Source organism: Mobula birostris, chromosome 31, assembly GCF_030028105.1.
Source record: "Mobula birostris isolate sMobBir1 chromosome 31, sMobBir1.hap1, whole genome shotgun sequence".
In the NCBI taxonomy this organism is placed as follows: Eukaryota; Metazoa; Chordata; class Chondrichthyes; order Myliobatiformes; family Myliobatidae; genus Mobula; species Mobula birostris.
The window spans coordinates 6,452,974-6,479,770 of record NC_092400.1 but is presented as its reverse complement, the minus strand read 5'-3'; the positions used below and the strand labels follow the sequence as shown (position 1 = coordinate 6,479,770).

At 43.6% G+C, this 26,797-nt stretch overlaps 1 protein-coding gene across 2 annotated transcripts in view; it reads left to right on the top strand.

The window, feature by feature from the left end:
• The window catches only part of znrf3 (zinc and ring finger 3), a 242,337-nt gene that overhangs the window by 202,882 nt on the left and 12,658 nt on the right, over positions 1-26,797 (top strand). The window contains exons 4-8 of one of the 2 annotated variants that reach the window (XM_072247501.1): positions 2,709-2,840; positions 12,769-12,876; positions 14,079-14,246; positions 15,222-15,324; positions 19,949-21,355. In XM_072247501.1, coding sequence (XP_072103602.1) covers positions 2,709-2,840; positions 12,769-12,876; positions 14,079-14,246; positions 15,222-15,324; positions 19,949-21,355 — 1,918 coding nt within the window. Of the gene's footprint in view, positions 1-2,708; positions 2,841-12,765; positions 12,877-14,078; positions 14,247-15,221; positions 15,325-19,948; positions 21,356-26,797 lie in introns of both variants that reach the window. The other variant, XM_072247500.1, reaches the window with a different exon arrangement.

Here is a 26,797-nt window from a genome sequence, read left to right as displayed (position 1 = left end):
AGCCTGGATCAACAGCAGGAAAAGGAACAGGCTTGTAAAACTTAATGTACTGTTTTATTCCATATTGCTCAATTGTCCGACTCCAAACGACACCAAGTATGAAAACATTTACAGGGTAGAAGAAGCTTTCAATCTTGGTACAAGTGCTACACGGAGGCATAGTAGTTGAGTTACTGAACTAGTATTCAGAGATTGCTACCACAGTACCAAGGAAATTTATATTTAAGTTGCAAAATAAATAAGGAATAAAAAAATATTAAGTAATAGATCACTGAAAATCCCCATCTGGATCACTAATGTTCTTTGGCGAAGGAAGTTTTCAATGCCTGCTTGGTGTGTGACTCCAAGACAGTTTGCTCTTAATTACCCTCTGAAATGCTGCTCAGTTCTAGTGCATTTAGTGGTGGCAATAAATTGCTACCCTCTCCAGCAAGACCCACATCTATCAACAAATGAACATTTCATAAGAGAATCTTAAAGGTACAATCCTAATGTGCACTTGGGAATAGTTTCAAGGATTGAGCAGCTCTAGCCAGCTTCTAAACAGTTAAGATGAGAAATTACTTAGTGAAGCTACTTTTCAGGCACAGGGACAAACATATCAACCCTTTAACATTCTGAATCTGTTGTGTGCTTGTTGGTGTTTGACTCTCACTGTCACTGCAGGCTATTGTCCTATTGAGTATTGTGGGCATGCTATGTTGGCACTGGATTGTGTGATGATGCTTGGTGGGCAGCCCCCAGGCCACCCTCGGGTGTATTGGGTTGCATTTCACACATGTATGAACTTGAATTCTGAATCATCTCAACAATATTCTTAACCCACGGTCTGCTGCTGTTTGAAGCCATCCCTGTCGCTTTGTGATAACGGGGAGAATTCTCAGGAGAGCAAACTTACAGCGTACCTTAGATAAAGTCTAAATATTGGTAGGAACAGCAACTTGATCCAGGAGAAAGAGGAACACAGTCAGGTTGGTGTTACTGTAATGGGTCAATGGCAAGTGGTTCAAAGTTCAAAGTAATCAGAGTACATCTATGTCACCGTATACAAACCTGAGATTCATGTGGGCATACTCAATAAATCCATTGAGCAATAGACATATAAGAATCAATGAAAGACCGCACCAAGTTGGGTGTTCAACCAGTGGACGAAGGACAACAAACTCTGCAAAATACAAAAAGAAATAAATAATAATAAAAAATAAATAAGCAATAAATATAGAGAACATGAGCTGAGGAGCCCTTGAAATTGAGTCCATAGGTTTTGGGAACATTTCAATGATGGGACCAGTGGAGTTGAGTTAACCCTTTAGTTCAAGAGCCTGATAGCTGAGGGGTATTAAATGTTCCTGAACCTGTGGTCTGAGTCCTGAGGCTCCACTACTTGTTATATACACCTGTTAGGGTGCATTCTCCAGTTACCTTATAAGGTAACCGTAGCCTTCAGCCAGGAGCAGATGTCATCAGTTGGTTCCTAACCTTCACCGAGTGTCTCGACCCTTAACTACGACACTCTCCAGTTGGTGGGCTGGCAGTGGTGGCCAAATCACTGCCCGTCTGCTCCTGGCTTCCAGCTCCCCTCCTCTCGCCTACTCCAAATCCAACAAGAAGCTCGTTCTGCCTCTTCCCCCATCCTATGAGCTGTTTGTTTTTTGCTCCTTTCGCCCAGGCCCAGATCTGACAACAACCACCATGCTGATCTCCACAAGGAACAACCATGCCTGCCATCCCTTGTCTTTACACTCCTGCACTAAGGGCTGGTACTTCAAGGCCTTTCTCTCGTGGGCCTCTTCCCATCCCTCCTCCCACGGCACAGTCAACTCAACCAGAATTATTTTCTTGTCTTCCATTGACCACAGTACAATGTCCGGGCGTAGGGCTGTGTGCACCACATCCGGGAAATTAGATATTAGCAAATATTAGCTTAGGTATTTGAATATTTGAGGGAAGAGTAGTAACTGATGTAGAGCTGGTGGCGCTCAGTCTGTAAACGACAGCTAATTGTACATTGTGTCTTATAGGATTGCTTTTATATGTATTGTGTTTTTGTTATTTTTTATTTTGTTCTTTATGCTTATTGTGTTTTTTTAAAAATGCTGCATCGGATCTGGTGTAACAATCACTTTGTTCTCATTAACACTCGTTTACTGAAGAAAGACAATAAACCATCACGGATATTGGGGATGAGGAGCAGTGAAGAGAAACAGTGGATTCAGTTGCAAAGGGAAGTGGCTGAACTGTGCCACAACCCATCTGCGGCTGCTGGTGGTGGGGGAGAGATGAGATGTGAGGAAGGGCAGCTGGTAGGTGGATAGAATTGGCAGATGCTGACTGTCAAATTAAAGCAATCAGAATGCGCAACTGATTGCCAGTAAATGGTTACGGCAAAAAGCATGGATTATACAGGGATGCTAGGTAAGGAGGCAGAAAGAAGAGATATCTGCTGATAGAGCCAGATGAAATGGAGTGGGATGTGGGCCATGTGGAGTTTAAGGGCTAGTACAGTTCTGATGGGCAGCGAAAGTGATTTAAATTGCTGACCTACGTGGTTGCATTGATAGCTAACATTTCTCATTTGACCAATGCACTCTGATTGTATTGACCGATTTCTCACATGGCATCACTGGCTGACTTGCACCTCTGATCCATTGACCTGTACTGTGCTACAAATGCTGTCTGTCCAGGCTGACGTTGCTTTCTCTTTGCAGTTAAATCAAGGCTCGGAGGACCCGTTAAAGCGGCCTGTGGTTTATGTCAAGGGTGTTGATGCAGCGAGATTAATGAACATTGTTAACAAGCAGAAAGTGGCCCGGGCACGAATCCAACATCGGCCACCACGGGTAAGGTTGAGGGAAACAACTTTGGTTCCATTATTGACACTATTTATTGTGTGTTGCCAGTTTTGAAGGTAAAATGATCAAAGAGCTTTCTGCTCACATGATGTCCAGGAAAATACTTGTCGTCTCCAGTGCAGGCCCACTACATATCCAAGATCAATTTTAATTCATATTGGTCTACTGAGGGACAAGAAAGGCAAAACCTTTTGAATTAGGTGCTGAACTGTCTATTCATCTCAGGCTTTGTTCCACATGTTTAATCTCCTGATGTAAAGCTTAATGATTTCTATACCCAAGGAATTACCATCAGTCCACACAGCTCCAGCTCAGACCCACGACTTTGCTTAGATTAGCTTTTCTGTGTCACTACAATCCTCTCTACCGTCACTTCTTGGTGCCAGTTTGATGGTTCAACCATCTCACCCTGTAGAAGGTGTCTCACACGTAGGTTGGCTCTTGGGTGATTACTGATGAGATCTTTGGGAGATGTTGACATGGTATTTTGTGCAGATTTAAGACCCAGAGATGTCCATTTACTCTGTTTGATACTGTAGCAATTTTGTGATTTAATTTTTTTCCCTGGAGAAGGAGACGAGGGTCACCAGAGACTGGTGTGCCATTATAAAAAGATTAGTAGATTCAGACCCTCAAGTGATTGAGTTGGTGACTCTAGATTTTGTGAAGCAAACTCAACAGGAATAACAGAAAGATGAATAATAAAGTATATCAGAGTTTTTGTTTTTGATTTTTAATTTTGCATAGAGATGTCTTTTTTGGGGGATGTTTTTCTCTTTTTAAAGACGGACTTTGAGATTATTAAAGTTGAACGTTGTAAAGCCAAAGTTTGAAATAGCTGGTCAAAGCATAGCAGAAGATGCACAGCAATATATGGAGGAGAGAAGAATGACTTGGAGGGCAGAAACATGAATCATAATGGTCAAGAAGATGCTATTGTGAATTAGATTACTGCTTGTTGGAGTTTTAGAATTCAGGATCGTGATGAAGTAAGAGAACAAGGTCTTTTGATATTTAGCCAACACCCTCAATGTAAGAAAAACATCACTTCATTAACCTTGCACAATTTTATTGTGAGTTACGTATAGCTCAATGTATTTATAAGAACATTTTTACACATATTTAATTCCATGTCTTTAACTTTTTGACGATAGCCATGTCGAAATTGAGTGAATAGTTAATTTTGCTGCACTCTTTCTCTTTCAATCAAAAATGTATTTCTTTTTGTTTGAATTACTGTATTCTTTCATTTCATCCAGGAATTATCTTTCACTCTCTCCATAAAGAAATCATTTAAATAGGTGAAAAGTGGAGCTCAAAACTATTTTGCCTTCTGTGAGCTGGTTTTACTTCTGCGGTTGCCTCTGTTGAGGCCTTAGCCTTGCCTGTGTACTGTCTTGCCACAGGCTCCACAGATTGGCTTGACTGATGTTGAAAGAAGATCAAAAGAATATATTTGCTGGATAGTGACAATGAATTGCCAAATGGCTGCAGGCTGCAGTTAAGGTTTTTCTAGTCATAATTGTAAATGAATAAAAGAAGCAGAAAAGTCTGTATTTTCATCAAGATGTACATTTATGTAGATAAAGAACTTTAAGAAACTTAGCCCAGGTCTTTAAATCCAGAGCCCTCAAATGGTGGTAGTGTATTTGGAAGACCCAATTTAGACTGACAATCTCATAGGGGTCGGCAGCTATTCCAAAACTAGTTACAACATTGCGAAAACATTCCTGGCATCCTTCAACAGTTGTGTAAGGCCTTAGAGTGTGAACCGCAAGAAATACCAACAAAATGGAGTTATAAGCCTATCAGAATATATTTTACAAAAAGCAAAGATCACACATTTGTAGTGATAAGCAACTGATCTGGGGCGATAAGAAAAACTTTTTATAAAATGCTGTTAGCAGTTGTGGTCAGGGGCAGACTGCCTGAAAGGTGTGGTTTAAATCTACTCCGGCCCTTGAGTCTAAAATGGTGAGGAATTCTTTCACTGACACCCCGACCCATTCACCTCTGTTTGGTGCAGTCTGTCAAGTGGGATCTTAGCTGAGTTCCCACTTTCAGGAGCTTGTAAAAGATCACGTGACACTTTTCTAAGTGGAGCAAGGGTTTGACCCTGCCAATATTTATCTCCCAATTATTGCAATAAATTATTTTTAATTTTGAAATGAATTTTATTCATAAATATATATACAAGAAGTGTAATAGAACCAGAATATGTTGGCTGAAGTCCAGACGAAGGGTCTCAACTCAAAGTGTCGACCATTCATTTCCCTCCACAGATGTTACCTGATCTACTGTTTGTTTTGTTCTTCAGATTCCAGTCTCTACAGTTTCTTGAATCTCCAATACATGCCTTTCTTTACATTCATTGTGTAATTATATGAAAGTATTCATTGTGTTATCAAACTAATACAATAAAAGTACTGGAGGAACTCAGGCAGCATCTATGGGCAGTCGATGTTTCGGGGTCTTGATGGTTGACATCATGACCCAAAACATTGACTATCCATTTCCTTCCGTAGATACTGTCTGGCCCACTGGGTTTCTCCAGTGCTTTGTGATGCTCCAGATTCCTGCCTCTTTAGCATCTTTTGTCTTAATCCTACGTACAAAGTACCAATACTACTCATGTCCTCCCTAAGTATTTCTGGTGCTGTTCCACAGGGCCCAACCTGTTAGTGTCTAATGACACACAATCTTATATAGCAGTCCTTCCCCACAAAGCTTTTGAATTGGCTACACTGGATATCAGTTTTTTTCTTGTTATGTACTTCTGTGGCTTGGAATGTGCGAGTCAGCAGCATTCACTTGCAGACATCTTGTACCGGCAACCCAGCAAGACATTATAAAAGAGATTACCTGATCATTATTTCAGTGTCCGTATCTGGAAATCCCAGATGGCCAGGTAGAGATACATCTCTACCAAAGGAAGTGTAAGATACTTCTTCCCTTGGCTTCCCTGCAGGTCACCCTTGGGCGAGGTGTAGCACCTGCTTAGCTCCCCCGATCAGGGTCACGTGAAGCCACGGCAGGATGGTCGCATGAGCAGCTGGTGCACGTCACAAGTCCTGGCTATGCGACCACTGACCGAGGGCGGACAATCTCGGATTAATAATGCTGGGGTCACCCACTTTGTAAACAGACTGCCCAGAAGAAAGCTGTGGCAAACCACTTCTGACGAAAAAAATTGCCAAAAACAGTCACGATCAAAGACCATGATCACCCACGCCATACGACACTGCACAAAACCCACTGTAAGTAATTTGGTTGTTGTATTCCCAACCTAGCAAGAATGACTAGACTTTAAAATAATATACTTGTTGGTTGTAAAAGCTGATAATTTTACTTAAAGCTCACAAAGAAAGAACAGCAAAAGAAATTAGAGGCCTTTGAAATACAGGATGTAATTTTCACATACATATAAGTAAATTTTCCCAAACTTTAACTTATAATTGCATGAGAAGCTTATAAAGGCCTTGTTATCATGGTGAGAATCATTTGACATAACATCAAAGGATTAAGGTAGAAATCCAAAGCAAAGCTGATTTAGAACCTGCTGTTTTGCAGCATTTGGGGCTGAGAGGAAAATTGGATCAGCCATGATGAAATGGTGGAGGAAACTCAGTGGGCCAAATGGCTTTAATTCTGCTCCTATATCTTGTGGCCTTAATCATAGTGATAGTCATAACTCTATATTTAAAAAAAAAAGTGAGGTAGTGTCCAAAGCTTCAAAGTCCATTTAGGAATCAGATGGCAGAGGGGAAGAAGCTGTTCCTGAATCACTGAGTGTGTGCCTTCAGGCTTCTGTACCCCCTCCCTGATGGTAACAGTGAGAAAAGGGCATGCCCTGGGTGCTGGAGGTCCTTAATAATGGACGCTGCCTTTCTGAGACATTGCTCCCTGAAGATGTCCTGGGTACTTCGTAGGCTAGTACCCAAGATGGAGCTGACTAGATTTACAACCCTCTGCAGCTTCTTTCGGTCCTGTGCAGTAGCCCCTCCATACCAGACAGTGATGCAGCCTGTCAGAATGCTCTCCAAGTTTTTGAGTGTATTGTTGACAGGTCAAATCTCTTCAAACTCCTAATAAATTATAGCCGCTGTCTTGCCTTCTTTATGACTACATTGATATGTTGGGACCAGGTTAGATCCTCAGAGATTAAACCTGATTCTGAATTACCAATGCTGCGATAACCTCTGGACTTTCTACGTGCACCATTGCTGAGATCCCATTTTCCACCTCGCCCCTCCCTCAGATCTTTATGTTGCTAAGCCCCACCCAGGACTTTGGACAATGTGCTTCTTCCGGCCAGTTTCCTTGTACTGCTAGAGGACACCCAAATGCTGCAAGCCACGTCATAACATACACCACACTGTCATTAGCATCTTTGTTGACATCCATTGACTTCCATGAGCCAAAGGTCTGGGTTTAAAAGTACTCAGCTTTATTTTTGTGAAGATGTTTTGTGAAGCATCTTGGGACAATTTTCAGCCATCTTGGTTTTAATTAGCCAATGCATAATAATGGATTTGGGATGGATTTTATTTGTTCTTCGTACCTTATTTCCATATTTGTGCCCAGCAATCCATTCATGAGGGAAACCAAGGATATTTTAAAGTAAAACCAATTCTTTGGGAAATTAGGTTACACTATGGAGCATTGTATGCTTTCAGTACTATGCCCATCAAAATTCTCCCATCTTTAACCATGTTGAGAATTGGTTTGTGTAATTTCAAAGTCATTTTAAATATTTTCCATTTAATATTGATGTAGAATTTGTAAACGTGTCAAAAGTAAAGCAACTGTAAGTTGAAGACGTGTATTAATTATCCTATTGAAGGCTGGATCAGGTGCAAAAGGTCAACTGCTTTTCTGGTCTTTAATTTATATTCTTGTTTTTAATTGTAGAACAGTTCTTCATTGCTCTGTTCTCATCCAGACCTTTGTCACTCCATGCTCAATCCACATACTGACCAACTTGTCCTTGAAATGTAAGCCTTTCGAGCGAACAAGGGGAGGAGCTAATGGGCGTATGAGAGAGAACAAGTTGCAGGGAGAATTAAACTGGCAGGGTTGTTCTGAGGGCTGACACAGATTTGATGGGCCAAAGTAGCTTATTACTGTCGTAAGAAATGTGAGCCATATGGGAGAGAGAAAATCTGATGATGCTGTATCGTCCCATAGTGCAAAACCCCTTTTTATTGGGAGCACGTCCAGCCTTACACGATATTTTGTTAGTTAGACCACATTTTTTTTTCATCTTGACATGGTTTCTAGTCAAAGAAGTTATTCACAGTGCAAATTGGACAAAGTGCTTGAACATCCCTCAAAGCAACATGTAGCATAAACCTGAAACAAGTTCATATCCTGTGATTCTACAAAGGCCACAGAATGAATGAAAGAGCACAGGATTTTTTTTAAAATGGGCTTCTGATCTCATTGTCTGTTCAAGAATCTTCATTCCAATGCTGGGGGCAAGGCTTGGGTGGAGGGCTTGTGGTTGATGTAGTAATCTGTTTTCCAATTTCCTTTTAATTCAAGACATTGTAAAACTCTTAACTTGCAAGGTAGGCCATTCAATCCATTGTTGCTGCATTGGCTCTTTGAAGATTGTTGTCTAAAGAATCTCTTTCCATCCCTTTTACCATTGGGAATGTGTTTTTTTCCCTTTTCAACCACTTATTCAGTTATCTATTGAAAACCACCATCACATCTGCTTCCACCATCCTTACAGGAAATGCATAGCCAGATCAAAGCAAGTCACTCCATGAAAACTTTTCTCCTTATCTCTCTTGTGGACCATTAAACGATTGCCTTGAATTTGTGTGCTTTTATTACCACTCTCCTTCCATATGAAACAATTCCTTGTTAGCTACTCCAATTGAAATCCGTCATTGTTCTGCACACAATTAAATCTCACCTTAAACTTTCCTGCCAAAATAAGATTAATTCAAACCTCTCCTTCATAAAAACATATTGCTATTGAGTACCATTGAATTGCCAGATAATTATCGCTGTCTGCAGCAAACCAGAACAATATAAAGCCCTATTGCATCACTTGTAACAACTGCTCTATGCCCAATTATTTTATTTTGCTTGTTTCTTTTGCCAGGAGGGTTAGATGTTAATTACAGTGATCTGCCTAACAGGGCACCTCTTTGAGACCATCTACACTGAATTCCACCCCAGAAATTAAAAAAAAACATGGAAGCATTTGGAGTGGGATGGCACATCCTAAATGCATTTAGAAGAAGGAATTAGATATGAGGGAATTTGGGAAAGGGGTTCACAGTCTTCATTTTGCCAGCCCATTCTATTACATTGCATGTTCTTCATGTCACTGACCACTCCAGTTTTGCTGTGTTTCTAAAAGTAAAGGTGACTGGGAATTCATTGAAACTGGGATATAAGGAACTGCTGCTTTGGTTCCTCAGAGAGGTGCGTTTATTATTTACCCTTTTTGGTGATCTAGTTATCAATGCCACAGCTAATATTTACTCTTCATCCCTAATTACGCCCAAGAAGATGTTGGCCATTCGGTATTCTGAACTGCTACAGTCCTTCTGATGAACGCATTCCAACAATATAGTTGGGAGGGCATTCCAGGATTTGAGTCTCATTGACAATGAAGAACTAACCATTTTACTAATGCAAGAATCACTGATCGGTAATTCAAACAAATCAAAAGATTTTTTTTACAGTAATTAATCAGGTAAACCATACATAATTTGTAGACAGTACACACTGTTGTCACTGTTGGTCGATGGATTCTTGTGGAAGGGGTACCAATCAAGTGGGCTGCCTGGTACTGGATGGTGTCAAGCTTCTTGGGTGTTGATGGAGCTGCACTCATCCAGGCAATTGGCAAGTATTCCATCACACTCCTGACCTGGGCCTTGTAGATGGCGGACAGGCTTTGGGGAGTCAGGATGTGAGGTACATGCCACAGGGTTCCTAGCCTTTGTCCTGCTCTGGTAGCCACTAATAACCTTTACTTATTCCTCAGAAATAACAATGCAAAGCTAGTATGGTTATGAAAGAATCTGCCCAAATAATTGGACAGTCTCTTCATCACTTAAATGGTCATGGGCTCAAAATGGTTGTTTTAAGACAGGATTGTATCCTCAGCATGGTACTGGCATCACACTTGGAGGCCCCTAACTTAAAAATGTTTAAATTCAATGATGATATTAATATCTGGATTTATGGTAAACCCTAAGTGATTTGTTAATGTTCTTCAGAGCCTGGGATTTTGCTACCCTTACTTCATAAAACTCTAGTCCTACACTGTATCTCCCTTGAAGCATCTAGTTTTAAGCAAACGTTACAAAATTCAAGAAGAGGGAAATTGACCAGGCAAGCTATCAGGATAAACGAGCCCGGGAAGAAACCCCACGAAAGGAAACGTACCCTTCATTGAGCTAGCTGTCAGCTATGTCTGTGGTAGCTTTGGCATACCTGGCCATGGTACATTTCTTAGTGAGCACGAGTTTAGGTCTCCACTGTGTGGTGTGGGGCCACCACACTATCAGCTGAAAAGGACTTACCATCACATTTATTAAGTGTGAAGGAAGATGGTCAGGGTGATGGGTGCCTTGGCAAAATATTCAAGAAACTCAATGTTATTTGCTTGTGACACCTGTTCACAGGCATACTATTTGCTCTGTCCCAGAGTCATTGCAATAACCTGGATTGATACAGTACCTTGCCATCACAAATTGTGAGGCTTCAAGGACAATTGCTGGCTCCCAGTGGATCGGTTACCATTGGTAGTCCCTTACCTTCTTGAGTTGGGCAACTGTGTAGATCCTTGAAATGCCCATGTGCACACAGTGGCTTTCCCTTGTGCCATGTTTGGCCCATGGAGTTGTCGTATCTGTTTCACCACTGTTCAAAATAACTTCGCAAAGTTTAGTAGATTAACTGCACAATCTCAACTGCCCCTCCGTCCCCCCCACCACCAACACCTCCCCCATCATCTCCCCAGTACATAATTAAGAAGCTCCCAGTGAAATTTATTCCTGTTGGCCTTTAGCCTTGGAAGGGACATTAAACAGATTTCCAGCAAGCATGCGTTGGTTAAATTCCTTCATAGAGAGTTGGATTAGCAACTAGTTAAACAATGGCATGTACGTATGATCAAAGTCACTATTGACGGGCCCATGCTGTTGTCACCATGGGAATTGTATTTGTGAAATGCATATAGCTATGGTTGAATAATGCAGGTTGTAGTCTCGGATTGATATGCTGGTGTCAGTGGGATTAGTTTTGATACACTGGGAAAATTTGTATCCTTTGTTTTATAGGGATATAATGCCTATTTTTCTATTTATTTAAAATCTGAAGCGTTAATTGTATGGGTATGTATAGTTAGGCCCAGTGATGAGCTTATTGTAGCTCAATCTTTTTTTCCCTTTAAACAAGAATGCGTTTGCAGTCGTTATTCTTGAAGGAAGCGGCCTTTAATTGAATGCAGTCAGTATGATAAGTGAGGCACATGCTGAATGTACATTGCTATTAATTCCAGCGACATCTGTCATCCACGTCAGCCTCCCACAGTTGTGAGACACGGCACTGTGGCGCGGAATTCCAGCGAGGTTGACATCAATAAATGCTGTCCTGGCATTGCTGGAGTATCCCGAGCCTTTGACCTAAATTCTTGCTGCTTTCACTCAGGAGCAAGAAAAAAAAAGAGCCGGCAATGATCTCCCCAGTCTTTCAGCAACCAACCACACAGAAGTGCAACTGAAAAATTAATTTGACGCTTTCCCAGCCAAGCTTTCCTGCTAAATTAAAATCCACGGGGGCCGACTTGAAAGATGAGTTCATGACAGGGGAATGCCTTTGAAATGTGCTTCTCAATATAATGAATAACTCTGGCTGAGGCTTCTACTGTACAGTTCGGTCCCCACCTGCTGGCCAGTCTAATTCCAAGCTTAACTTTCTAAATGCTAAACTGTGTGGTATTTCCAAACATTTGAGTCATCTGGTTTTATACTTGTGGACTTTATTTAAAAATGTATATTTTTTATTATTTAATGATGGAATTTTCAGGTAATAATATAAGAGACAGGACCTCAAGCTACTCTGCTGTTGAGTAACATCTTGGTTGATCTTACCACAACCCTTGATATTCCCTATTTTCTAAATATCTGTCTTTCTCAGCCCCGAACATAATCAATGGACCAGAATTCACAGACCTTTGGGGTAGGGTTCCTGCTTTGTGACCCTGTGAGAGAACATGATGACTGAGACTGCTCCTGGATTTGAACTGGCAACAGTACACAGACAAGGGAGGGATCCCAGGGACTAATAGCTTGGGCTTGGTTTAATGCGGATCACTGCTCCAACTACCGTAATAACACAGAGCAACAATAGAACGGGTAGCGTTCCTGTCTGGACTGGAAAGAGAGCCTCCGTCTTTTAAACAACTATCTTTTAACTGCTTACTTCATATAGATGGGGAGTCTGATTGACCTGCAGGTAATATTCAAACTTACAGGATCTAGCTTTATAAACAATCCTAACAATCACCTAGAGAGTACCTATAAATTTGAAAGTGCCTTCTCTAGTTGAATTGTAATGCATTTTTTTCAGCATGCCATGTTCTGTATTACAATCTCTACATTAATCTTTCTGTACTTTAGACGTTACTGAGATTTACATGAGATACAGTATAACAGCAGGGATTGCTCTATCTAAAATGTTAATGGTTTCTGGTCAGTCACGGGTTCTGACAGAGTGGGGATCACAGCCAAACTATATTAGCATTGCATTAAAGGTCGATGAGATGACAGGGGTGAAAACATTCTTACTTTAGTTTCTTGTCACTAATTTATGACAATTTTTTTTTGTGGCTGGATCTACTTACCTTAATTAATGACAAATCTCCTTCTTTCTGCTTTGCCAGCAGCCCACAGAATACTTTGATATGGGAATCTTCCTGGCATTTTTTGTGGTGGTTTCCCTTGTCTGTCTGGTTTTACTCATTAAAATCAAGCTCAAGCAACGCAGGAGTCAGGTAAGAGACTGAACAGAAGTCTTTTAAACTGATCTGAAAAGATTATCACAGATTTAAAGGCTTTGGAAAATCCCAAACATAGGGTACAGTAAAACTGATAATCCACCATACTCAAGACACTTACAGTGGCAGGCTGACAGATTTCCTTGACTATTAATACCCCAACATACTTTTAGGGCATTTTTTGTTCCGCTCCTCGACTATAATAAATTTTCCAGTGAACCTTGTTAAGCTTTAATGGGTCCCTGATGAGATTAAAGGGAGCATGGAAACTGGGGCCTGCACAGCCTGATACTGAACCATTGGGATTTCCAAATATTTGAAAAGTAGATTATTGAAGATGTATGTAGTACCTTTTGTATATTCACAATTTGCAGACACAAATTCAGATTGAGCTCCTTTATCAAGATTTTAAATGCCCTCCTAAAGGCAACAAAACCACAGAGCTTCAGTGGAAGTAGACTGATATTTATTGGGTTGTGGGAAATATAATCTAAAGGAGAAAATGCAGAGAAAATTACTTTGAGCTTCACGTGGCCAAAAATTTGCAGCTGAAGTTGGAAGAAAATTAAACATGTAAACGTGAAGAGATCGTCAACGTGGATCTGATCCTGTATCACCTGCCTAGAACCATCCACACAAATCAAAACTGCCTACGTGGGGTCCTTTGTTGAACCTTGGCAGTACTGTTAGCGAAGTGTTATTGCAGAAGCAGAAGAAAAATCGTCTAAAATGATTATGGTTCAAACACATGCCATTACTGTTGCTGATTATAAACATAGGTAGCATCGTTCCCCTCAAGTGCTTTAAGTGAGTGAACTTGAACTTCTGTGGATACGAAGGTGAAGTAATTGGTATAAGATGCAATGAGAATGGTACTGTTATACCAATCAGAATGACAAACCTCCTTGTAGAGTTTAGGGTTCCTGAACCTGGTGGTGTGGGACCTAAGGCTCCAGTATCTTAAAAGATCCATATGTACATGTGGATAGAAAACGGTGCTTTTTTTTTCCAATTCTGTAGAAACTAAAATCAATGTAATTGGAATTAGGATTCTGTTTTGAGTGAAATCATACCAGTCATGTAAATGGTTTTGGCACTCTGATTGGGGTAATGGTGGAACGCACCCACCCCTTCAGAAGCAGCCAGATTTATATCCCTGCTCTGTCCCTGTCGACTGAGTCTCCCTGTTCCTCCTTCAGAGTTCAATGAACAGGATGGCTCTCCAGGCACTCGAAAAGATGGAGACGAGAAAATTCAAATCAAAGAGCAAAGTTTCTCGAGAAGGCAACTGTGGTGCCTCGGATACCCTGAGCAGTAGCTCCACCTCGGACTGTGCCATCTGCTTGGAGAAATATGTTGACGGAGAGGTGAGGAAAGCACTCCTGAAAGTTACAACTTAATTGTGAGTGTTTCAAATGGCTGGCAAAAGACATGCCATGAGATGCCCAGTTTGATTCGCATGCGTACCTTACAAAGAGCAAACTGTCAAGATGTTCCCTTTTAATCAAATAATAGAATAAATGTTCACCAGATTCTGATTGGAAATTCCAGAATAAGAAAAAAGGATCCAAGTCTTTAAGAAGAGAGTATTCATGTAGAGTTGGCCCCATTGTGTTAATGTTTCATATTTGGCCCATTGAATCTATGTCAGTAACAGAACAACGTCATCAATCCCACTCCCTAATATGTCCCTCTAAAGACCTAAAGTCTTCCACCACTCACCTACACACCAGAATACGTTACAGTGACTAACTAAGCCCTACCAGTGCTCATCTCTTCCACCAGACCCTCCTCAGTCCACCAGTCACCTCAGTGTCCTTTCCTGCTGGTCATCTCGCTTCTCCGCTCTCAGTCCTGATTCGGGTTTTCAGCTCGAATCTTTGACAATTCCTTTCCTCCTACTCAAATTGCTGAGTTCTTCCAGCACATGCTGTGTTGCTGTGGATTCCCGTACTTGTGGTCCCTTGTGCATTCTGTCTTCTTAAATAACCACTCAATCTGCCAGTTCTATTCCCTTGATGCAGAATGTGTTTGGATGTAATCTTTCAGATTACTTTCATGTTATTTATTGGACTCCACCCCTCTGCCATATTAACCCCCTTTCTGTCTTGTACTCAAGATGTGCAGGAATGTGCAAGTTCTTATTTCATTCCGATTTTACCACACGCAGTGACAAAGCACTTCTCTATCTGTTTATATTTTAATTTTAAGATTGAATCGTTTTGGTTAGGACAAGACTGGGGCTCAAAACAACTGGTCTTTTCAATGTCGTTTAGTGACAGAATTTTCCAGTGTGTTCAATTTTACATTTTAAAGAATCCAACCTCTCTTCCTGTTGGCAGGAGCTGCGCGTGATCCCCTGCACTCACCGCTTTCACAAGAAGTGTGTGGACCCCTGGCTGCTGCAACATCATACATGTCCACACTGCAGGCACAACATTATCGGTACGTTCAGCCTCTCTGCTCCTCCGAGGGCTCCTGGTGGGTTTCCCCGGCTCCTGGGCATGATGGATCCTCTCCCCACTTCGGCCACTGAGTTCCTAATGTTTAAGCAAGGGAGGCACTGGATTGGCCAAAAACCTGACTTGGCGTGTGTGCGTGTGCCAGGAACGCCTTGCGTTGAATGCTGGCAAGCATAGGAAGCTATTTGAGCTGCTGCCCTACGACACCGGTGGTCTGGTTATATTCTGCTTTGTAGAGCTTTCATGGTCTTTCTGTGACTGTTTTTTAAGTTATATAGAGATATAGCACAGTAACAAGCCCTTCTGGCCCAATGAGGCTCCACCCAGTTATACCCACATGACCAATTAACCCACTAACTGTACGTTATTGGAAAGTGGGAGGGAACTGGAGCACCCAGTGAAAGCCCACACAGTGATGCTTAGAACAGACAAACTCCTCATAGACAGCAGCGGAATTGAACTCAGGTCACTGGAACCGTGATAGCGTTACGCCAACCGTAATGGCTGCGCTACCGTGCCATTCTATACTGCCTTTCTTCCCAGTGCTTTGTTTTTCTCCTCCCACACCCCAGAGACACGTGGGTTGGGAGGTTAGTTGGCCATCGAAGCCAACACCCCCCCCCCCCCCAGTTGTAGAACCTACAGTGAGTTGATAGGAGTGTGGGGGAACGAAACGGGATGAGCGTGAAGGGATATTGGAAGGTCAACACTCACTGGGTAGGGTCGAGGTTTGGGTTACCATGTTGTATGACTGTGACTCATTGGAGGGTCAAGAGGTATGGTTGGGTATAAATTCAATAATTTGACCACTTAATCCAAACTCGCAGGCTGGAAACGTCTTTGATGCTGGACCTGAGCCGAATCTGAAATATTTAGTTGCACTCTTTCCTATTGGCAGGTGGTTTGTCCTGTTGTACTCCACATTATCGAATCTTAGCACATGTATTTGTAAATATTCAGTCTTGCCTCATCACTTTCTTCCAGAATCCAAGGAAATTATGTTTTTTTGGTATACAATCTCAGCCCAAAGGCTCATGCTTGGGTTGGGTAGACAGGCCGATGGGAGATTTATTCCAATAATGGGTTTATTTTGGGAGCTTACCGAGGTCCTGTTTATAGGATGTGTCTGTTTGCTGGGGTATTTGGAGGGGAGTGGGTGTGATTTGTTACATTTTCCCCATCCCACTTATGAAGATTCACTTACAGGGACCCCAGACTGCCAGCGGTCGTTCATTTCTCTGATACATCCAGTCTGACAAATCCCATCTGCTTCAAAGCACCTGGCAGGTGTTTGCTGGGCTAATGACAGCCCCAGAGAAGATGTCTGACCCTCAGGCTTTGACTAGGGCGGTGGCATTGGTCTAGGTGGGGTGCAGGGGGAGAGATACTCGACTTTTATCAGTAGCTGCCAGTCAAAGGTTGGCCAAGTCAGTAGAATCTTCATGAAAAAAGATTCTTCAAACATCCATGGCAGATCTAAACCTTTAGTATTTCTTTTCAGTTCAGCTAAACTTCAGGGAATGGGTTTAAACTACACTGCTTCGCAGAGTAGATGTTCTGTATGCAACTCACAATGTTTTGCAAACCATGCCATTCTCCTGTTTCAATGGAATGGTCAAATATGTATGACCAGATCCAAATGACAAAAGAGACATGCATACCTATTGGCTTGTCCTGCTTGTGTATCTCTAGGTACCTCATCAAAATTTAGCAGCAATGTACAGAGGTGGTAGCAGCGAATAAGACTGGAAGGAGTTGTCAGATGGATGGAAATGGTTGCTCCTTGTAAGGAGTTCGCAAGGGCAAGTCAAAGACCCTCTAGTGAAATGCCCAGAAGTAGATAAAGTGTAGGGTGGTGCCAAATAAGGAGGAAGGTAAGGGATACCCAAAGGTCAGGAAAGGGATAGAGATTTGAAGAGCAGCATATTCAAGGGGCGAGAAATGAGAGGTGACACAAAGCCAAATGGGCTTTTTATGGAAGGGAATGTGCCAAGCACGGGTGAGGAAGATGGTTCCGAAGAGATGAGCTGAAATCCAGGAAAATGCTAGCAAATGCACACTGGGCAAACTCGAATCACAGCTGAACAATCAATTCTCTGCCCTTCCCCAGTAATATTCAAACACCTCATTATTACTGCATTGAAAGATTTCTGGTTATTTTACATCCTTAAAAGTGGGTAATAAAAAAACTCTTATGCCAAAGGCAGTTCCAGAAAAAATATAATGCCAGGTTTTAGAGCAGCAAGCTACCCAGGCAGTCGCTGACCAGCTTCAGAGGGAGGTAAGCTGTAAGTTCCCTTGATTAATTTAAATAAGATGACCCATTAATCTGGGGTATTAATTATTTATTATTATATCACCAAGGCAAGTTGTGTTGTTGAACTCTTTGTGATTGTGACAGTTGCTCTGTGTAAGCTCTCAATATTACGTAAAACAGGCCAAAATTGTGTTCCTTGACAAGTGCTCACTCGCTCCTGGTTTGAAGAGGCTGATCATCCATTTTTGACAAAGCTACGCACAAAATGTTCAGAGTTCAAAGGTTTGCTGGGTTTCAAAGTCTTGTACATCAAATATAGGGACTCTAGTACGAATCTGCCTTGATGTTGCACATTAATAGCAAGTTGCCAAAACATTTTACATCTTGCGAAGTTATCTTTTCCATTGTTGCAACATAGGGATTGGAAGAATTAATTCTCATACTGCAGGTTCTTGTGAGACAGCAGTAGGATAAAATGGTGCAGGTAATTTATTTTGGTGATTTTGACTGGGACACCAGGGGGAATTACTCTTTGAATAATCCCATGGGATCTTTTAAAACCCACTGCAAATGTGGTTGTGGGTCTCCAAAGGAGATGGAGTATGATAGCTTTGCAACACTTTTTCTTAATCCCAATATGACCACGAGGAAACAGGAAGAGCCCAAAGGCATTTCTCCCTCATCCATGCTCTTTAAAAAAACATAATCCTTCATGGTCCTCTGCAAGCTTCTCAGCATCCTAACATGACTGTTCCTTTGTCATTGCTTTGTAGAAATCACAGTGCTGTGGCCAACAGCACTGTGGGAGCATCTTCACCAGAACACAAGGATTGCTGTAATTATGGCCAGTGTAGATGGTTGCCAAAGGATACAACGGGATAGAGATCAGTTGCTGATATGAGTGGAGATGTGGCAAATGGGAGTTTATTCTGGCATGAGGTTTTGCACTTTGGGCGATAAAATTTAAAGGGACATTACATTACATTGGTAATGGCAGGATTCTTAACAGTATTGATGTGCAGAGAAATCTTGGAGTGCAAGTCCAAAGTTCCCTAAAAATATCTGCATGAGTTGATCGGCTGGCAAAGAAGGCATATGGGGTATTGCCTTTATTTGTTCAGACACTGAGTTCAAAAGTTGGGAAGTTATGTTGCAGCTTTATAAACCTCTGTTTAGTCAAAAAAAACTGATTTAATTAAAATCTGGTTGACCCCTCGCTGAAAGAATATAGAAGTTTTGGAAGGGTGCAGTAGGGGTTTACCAGGACGCTGCCTGGATTAGAGGCCTTGAGGTGTAAAGAGAGATTGGACAAACTTGGATTATTTTCTCAGGAACAGCAGGTGCTGAGGGGAAACCTGATAAGGAGTTTATACGTTGATGAGAGACACAGACAGAGCAGATGGGTGGGACAGATGTTTTTTTTAAAAACATGGGTAGTAGTGCGTCCCTGCCAGAGATGGTAGTGAAGGAAAACGTAAAGGCATTTAAGAGGCTCTTAGATAGGCACATTATTGTGCGGAGAACAGAAGGATATGGATAGTGTGTACACAAAATGGATTTGTTTAGATAGGGGTTTATTTATTGCACTCATTAATTCAGCACAGCCTCATGGGCTGAAGAAACTGTTCCTGTGCAGTTGCTGTTCTGGAAGTCGACGATACTGAATCAGAATCAGAATTAGCTTTATTATCACTGACGCATGTCGTGAAATGTGTTGCTTTATGGCCCCAGTACAATGCAGTAATAAAATAGACTAAAAATTGCAATATGAAATATGTAGACATAGTGAGGTAGTGTTCATGGACTCTTCAGAAATTTGATGGCAGAGCAGAAAAATCTGTTGCTAAAACATTGAGTGTGCCTTCAGTCTCCTGAACCTCTACTCTGGTGGTAGTAGTAAGAAGAGGGCAGGTCCTGGGTGATGGGGGTCCTTAATGATGGATGCCACCTTTTTGAGTTACTGCCTTTTGAAGATGTCCTCAGTGCTGGGGAGGCTAGAGCCCACGGTGGAGCTGGTTGAGCTTGCAACCCTCCCTGCAGCTTTTTCCGATACTGTGCAGTGGCCCCTCGAAACCAGATGGCGAGTCTCCACTGCCTTGTACAGGCCGTTTACGGACGGGCAATAGATGCTGGTCTGGTCTGCAGCACAGAGGTTCCAAAAGGTGAATGGACACAAACTCCGAGTAGCAGGAGGCAAAGGTATCTGTGGCCTTTGAACAAATGGACGGTGCAGCTATGCAGAGGGAGTTGTTAACTTGCTGAAGATTACAGTGATTGCACATCGTAAAGGTTTCACCCAGGCTGAGGTCTGCCAAATAAAACCCCACCTAACGTTTCTTTCTCTTTACAGAAAGGAAAAAAGAAAGCAGTGGCTCTGTGTGTGTCGAGGCCGAGGGTCAAGGGCGCAGCAGGCAGCGAGTGGTGCTCCCTGTCCATTACCCTGGGCGTGTGCACAGGACAAGCCAGCTGACCACCTATCCCACCAGGACTAGCATGGACACACGTGGAAATCCCGTCACGGTGCTCACGGTGGAGCAGCACGGTGACCAGGGGCTGTACCCAGCGCAGTCAGGGGCGTACGTACGGAGCTACCCGCCCGTCCGCCTGGACCACGGCTTGGGCGCCCACCATTGCAACATGGAGCATCGCGCGTTCCCTCAGGCCCACACCTTCCGGAGGGCCAGAATGAACGGGCGGAATTACTCGAGGGCCCCTTGTTTTTCCCAGTACGAGACCATGTATCAGCACTACTTCATCCAAGGACTGAGCTACCCGCAGGCCGAACCCCAGCCAGGCCTCCTCAGCCAGAAGGGGCCCTCCCGCGCCTTTCAGGCTGGCGGCAGCATGCTGTACCCCACCGTGGTCCACATCCCTCCGTCGTCCCACCTAGACGGGGGCAGCAGCTCCAGCTTCAGCTGTTACCACGGCCACCGGTCGGCCTGCAGCGGCTACCTGGCTGACTGCCCGGGCAGCGACAGCTCCTGCAGCAGCAGCGCCAGTTCGGGCCCCTGCCACTGCTCCTCCAGCGACTCCATGCTGGACTGCACGGAGGTCAGCAACCGGGGAGTCTACGGTAGCTGTTCTACCTTCCGCAGCTCCCTGAGCAGTGACTATGACCCGTACGTCTACCGGAGCCGCAGCCCGTGCCGCGCCGGCGAGAGCCTGCTGACGGGAGGGCCACAGGAGGAGGAGGAGGAGGAGGAGGAGGAGGAAATGGACAGCGGTGGCGGCCTGCCAAAATACGGCTGCCACTCCCCTGATACGGGACCCCGGGCCTCTCCCGGGGATCAGCTCTCAGACTGCAGCCTGGACATGAACTATAGCAGCAGCTCCTCGCTGGAGGACAGGGGCCCGGCTGCCCCGGAGGACAGGAGCAGCGCGGCTGAGCAGGCCTGTGCCCGTTGCCTAGAAATGCCAGCTGCTGGCTGCAAGGGGGCAGAAGGCGGCCTCTTCCCCCCGCTCTGCGGGCCTTGCCAGAGGACTGCGTCGCCGATGTTGTACAGCGTCAACGCCGGCCGCTGTTTTCACGAGGAGAAATGGGCGCGAGGCCCGGCCCAGGACTGCACCGTCAGCGTGAGGAACGCCCAGGCTGACGAGAGCCCGCACAGCCCCAGGGCCACCCCCTCCTCGCCTTCCTTGCCCCCCAGCAGCTGTGAACTGGCCCAGCGCATCATCAGCATCCCTGAGGACACGGGCGGCGCCTTCCACAACATTTGCTCTCGGCTCCGCGAGTCCACCATGAGGGACAGCTCAGAGGGTAAGATGGGGCGCGGGTGCACGACGAGTCGGGGGCGAGGGCAAGAGGGGTCTGGTTCGGGGAACACGAAGGCCGAATGGAGACTCGAGATTCTGCGGGGGCTGGAAATCCTGCGTGACACACACAAGGCGTTGGAGGAAGTCAGAGGGTTAGGGAGCATCCGTGCAGGGAATTGAACAATCAGTGTTTCGGGCCACCACACTTCATTAGGACTGGGTGGGCCACTAATCTGTTCTAGAAACCCTGAGAGTTCCCCTCACTGGGGTAATTGGTTTATTATTGTCACACATGCCAGGACGCAGTGAAAAGCCTTGTTTTATAAACCACCCAGACAGATCATTCAATACATAAACACAAGAGATTCTGCAGATACTGAAAATCCAAAACAACACACACAAAATGTTGAAGGAACTCAGCAGGTCAGGCAGTGTCTACGGAAATGATAAGCACTGAATGTTTCGGGCTGAGACCATTCTTCAGGACGTCGTACATAGTCCAGATGCAGGGTTTTGACCCAGAATGTCGACACACGGAATATGCTCGAGCCTCTATGTCCCTCCAGTAGATTGTTTGTTACTCAGTCCATGTATATTTACATGGAGGTCACACACAAGTAAAAGCAGTCACAGAATAACGTTACACGTACAGAGAGGGTGCAAAGCAGGCAGACAATGCCAGGGCCATGATAAGATAGTTTGAGGGGTTAGGAGTTCATCTTTATTGTACAGGATGTCATTCAAGTATAACTGCAAGGTAGAAACTGCCTTTGAGCCTGGTTGTATGTATTGTTTCATTCTTTCCAGCGTTCGACCTGTTTGGAGGGTTGAACATAAAACATAGAAATCTACGGCACATTATAGGCCCTTCGGCCCACAATGTCGTGCCGACCATGTAACTTACTCTAGAAGCTGCCTAGAATTAACCTACTGCAAAGCCCTCTATTTTTCTAAGCTCCATGTACCTATTTAAGAGTCTCTTTAAAGACCCTAGTGTATCCACTTCCACCACCGTCGCTGGCAGTGCATTCCGTGTACCCATTACTCCTTGAGAAAGGAGAATGAATGGGTTTGAGGGTGTATCCAATTTACGAGGCTGCTTTCCTCAGACATTGGGAAGTGTGGATGCTCAATGGAGGGGAGGCTGGTTTACATAGTAGACCGGACTGCGTTCATAGTTCTCTGCAATTTCTTGCAGTCTTGGGCAGAGCTATTCTCATACCAAGCAGTGGTGGACCCTGTTAGGATGCTTTCTATGGTGTATTTGTAAAAATTGGCAAGGATCATCAGGAGCATAACAAATTTGGGGCTCCTCATTGCCCACAAACTTACCAGGGCAGAGGGTTTCTCCATCACACCATGGAGGCTGGAGTTGCTTTCAATGCCCTGTCCTCGACAGAATCCCTCTGTTGCCCCAACACTCAGTGAAACCCAGAGGTTCTTTGCTCCTTTTAAATGTATGGAATTCATTGGGGAAAATATTATTAAAAATGTGAATTAAGGTTGTGTTGTGTCATGAATAACATCCTGTAAACATGAAACTCTTGACAAATATGGGTTCACTGAGTGCCTGAGAATGTTGCATTATGGCATTTTCACGGTAGAACTAAGGGGAAGGAGAATCAGACAGCTGACCAGTTCATACCCCACATTCTTGAGTAATGTTCGCTGAGCTGGGGCAGGAGCAGGGGGTAGGCCAGAAAGCATAATGTCACAGATTCTGCATATCAAAAACAAAAATAGAAACCCCTCTACGGGTCTGCTAGGTTTTGTGCATGTGAGGCCTCCATAACTGAGATTTGACTCATTCTACAGACACACGCCTATTCAATTCATAGAACCATACAGAATGTAACGTGCAGACGTTCCAATAGGTTATCTAATTCCCATCCATCCCACCTGGGTGCACTTACTTCCCAGCGACCCATTCTCTCTCACCTGCCCATCAACTCCACCTGGAGTGTCATGCCATCCACCTTTGCTGGGACAATTTACTGCAGTGAGTTATTCCACCAGCGTGACTTTGAGACAAGGGAGGAAACTGGAGCGAACTCCTAATTGTACTCGTACATTGTGACTGCAGGAAACAGGAGACCAAACTATGGAGAGGGTTTTTTTTGGGTGAAGCCAGGAAGTGATTTTTAAAATAAAAAGTGATGAGAACATTATTGGACTATTGGACAGGGCAGTAGAGGCAGTAGCTGTGTAGGAAATGCTAAACACTGTAGGGCTGGAGGTAGCGGCTGCGGGAAGGGCTGCAAGCTTTTGCCCAGATAGTAATCTACAGGAGAACAAGCTTACTCATTTTATCACAGCTATCTTGCAATGATCTGCACAGCTGGCAGCAGTAGTCTAAGCTAAGTCACACTGATGTATAAAAATCTCTTCACAGTGGCCTCTTTTGCAGGGAAACTAACTTGCATTGGACACGTTGGTCAATACGTATATGTTAATTGCCACAAACTCACCAGCTTCACTGACGGACTGATGTGTGCGAGAGCTAGGAAGTGTGGCCATCAGCAAAGTATCTTTCTAAAGCTTAGGTGGTGATGAGTTAGAACGTCGGAGTCTTGTATCACACTTCAAATGCTACTCACAATGTTGCATTTATTTCCCTGTCACTAACCTCTCATCCTCCAATTCAGTTCGAAACTATAGTAATTATTTTGTTAAGCGTGTTGACATGACATTTTCTAGTAAAATTATAAAATACTGTGGGGGAGGAAGATTGTTTGTTTTTTCCCAACGGCCAGGTATCAGTCATTGTCAGTTTGATCTACTTTGAACTGGGAAGCAACTTTGCTGAGTACTTTTTAACTCTTTACTGTATTCAAAGTCCTGATGTAGCCTGGGTGAAGGATACTGCGGGGTTATTGTAGTGTTCTCGTGCAGTGTGTTGAAACTCTGACTAAACACCAAGTTAAACCGGAGCCAATGAAGACAGAGTCGTAGTAAGGTTAACCATTTACTGTGCACTCTTCCACATTAGCATCGTGTGGTGAAAACTGTTGATAAAAAAAATACAAACATATACAGCGTCTGTTTCATTCTGGAGACCACACGTTCTCTTCCTTTAGCGAGTGTCTCCAGCTGCCCCGAGTAGCGGGCAAGGGGGTCCTGTCAAACTGCCGCCCGGCCAAAGCCCACCCCGCGTTTGAAATTGAAAAGAAACGGCGTTAATATTTTTACTTCAAATACTTTCTTACGAACTTACGGCATTGCTTCTATAATGTTTCTTTGTGGGTAGAAACGGAGCTCTTCACAATCATGCTGCATGCATGGCACCCACCTTCACACCTTCCCGAACCGGAGGTTACACGTAAGACACGGCGAAACCGAAAGTGACGTCATCACATGCCGCGATATACCATAGACAATGAATTTACCTTTGTTGTACTGTAATGTAATTATCAACCTTTAACTTTAACTAGAAGATAGTTACAAACAAATCATTTAAAGCATAGACCCAACAAAGTCAAATAAATGCCTTAAGGGCGACACAGTTATCATATACTCTTTGATTTTAAAGGCAGAGTATTTTAAAGAGAGTAACAGGTAAACTATAGACTGTTAAGTCCAGGACCGAGAGGCTCAACCAACCTAAGCAAAGCAACTGGGACTGTTGTCCACGTGCTTTCCTCGTCTCCCACTCAAGTTAGATCCAAAGGAAGGTCCATGTGAAAGCTAGAGAAAATGATTTGCTGAAAGTAGATATGAATGCTATCTATTTAAATGGCATTTCTGGTACTGGAACATAGAACAGTACAGCACAGTACAAGCCCTTCGGCCCAATATGTTTGTGCTGACCTTTCAGAACAGAAATGCGAAGAAATTTTTTTAGTCGGAGGGTGGTGAATCTATAGAATTTGTTGCCACGGGCAGCAGTGGAGGCCAAGTCATTGGGTGTATTTAAGGCAGAGGTTGATAGGTATCTGAGTAGCCAGGGCATCAAAGGTTATGATGAGAAGGCGGGGGAATGGGAGAATGGATCAGTTCATGATAAAATGGTGGAGCAGACTTGATGGGCCAAATGGCCCACTTCTGCTCCTTTGTCTTATGGTCTTTTAATCTACTCCAAGGTCAGTGTAATCTTTCCTTCCATATATTCCTCTATTTTTTGCTTTCATTCATGTGCTTGTGTAAAAGTGCCTTAAATAGTGTCCCTCCATCCCTCTGCTCCCAGCCCTGGTATTGCGTTCCATGCACCCGTTGCTCTCTGTGCGAAAAACCTACCCCTGACCTTCCCGCAACACTTTCCTCCAGTTACTTCAAAATTATGTCCACTCATATTAGCTATTGCCACACTGGGGGAAAGGTGCTGGCTACCCATTCTATCTATGCCTCCTATCATCTTGCGCAACTCTTTGTGAGGTTGCTTCTCATCGTCCTTCGCTCCAAAGGGAGAAGCCATAGCTTGCTCAGTCCGTCCCCGTAAGACATGCTCTCCACTCCAGATCTCCACACCCTCCCTATTGCTTCAACACTTCGTATACTGAGCTGACCAGAAATGAACACAATACTCCCAAGCGTGGTCTAACCAGAATTTTACAAAGAGCTGCAAAATTACTTAGCAGTTCTTGAACAGTTGACTAATGAAGGCCAGCACACTATATGCCTTTTTAACTGCCTATTACATTTCCCTGTGTATTTCATCTGTTCAGAGCAAGCACAGTTAACGTTTTAGAAGTCTGGTATTCGGGCAATGCATACAACAGCGGTCTGAGTCCTGAATGGACGGGGTGGCAACCTTGTCCCACTCTGCCACCAGTAAGTGAAGCAGCGTTGATCGAAGCCTGTTCAGTAGGCAGATGATTTTTCTAGATCCTTTTTCAGATGATTTTGTGTTCCACATGGAGACACATGAGAATGCAGACGCTGGAATCTGTCTCCAAAGAAAATGAACTTCCAATATTCACAGCATATCACTAGACACTCCATTTCACCCCACCAATGTTGCTTGACCTGCTGGGTTCCTCCGGCAGTTTGATATTTGATTATAGACAATAGGTGCAGGAGTAGACCATTCAGACCTTCGAGCCACCACCACCGTTCACTGTGATCATGGCTGATCATCCACAATCAGTACCCTTTTCCTGCCTTCTCCCCATATCCCTTCACTCCTCTTTAAGAGCTCTATCTAACTCTTTCTTGAAAGAATCCAGAGAATTGGCCTCCACTGCCTTCTGAGGCAGAGCTTTCCACAGAACCCTGTGTTCTGTGTGGAACAAGTTTTCCCTCAACTCCGTTCTAAATTGTCTACCCCTTATTCTTGAACCTGAGGTCATCCGTAATATTTGTAATGGTCTTTTGACCCATTTGCTCAAGAAAGTAGAAAAGACTGATTTTAGTGAATGATATTTTATTGATAATATAGTTGCTATGGTGATACCAAGAAGCATAATTTCTTGATTGTATAATAGCAATTAAACTTAAAAAAATAATCACT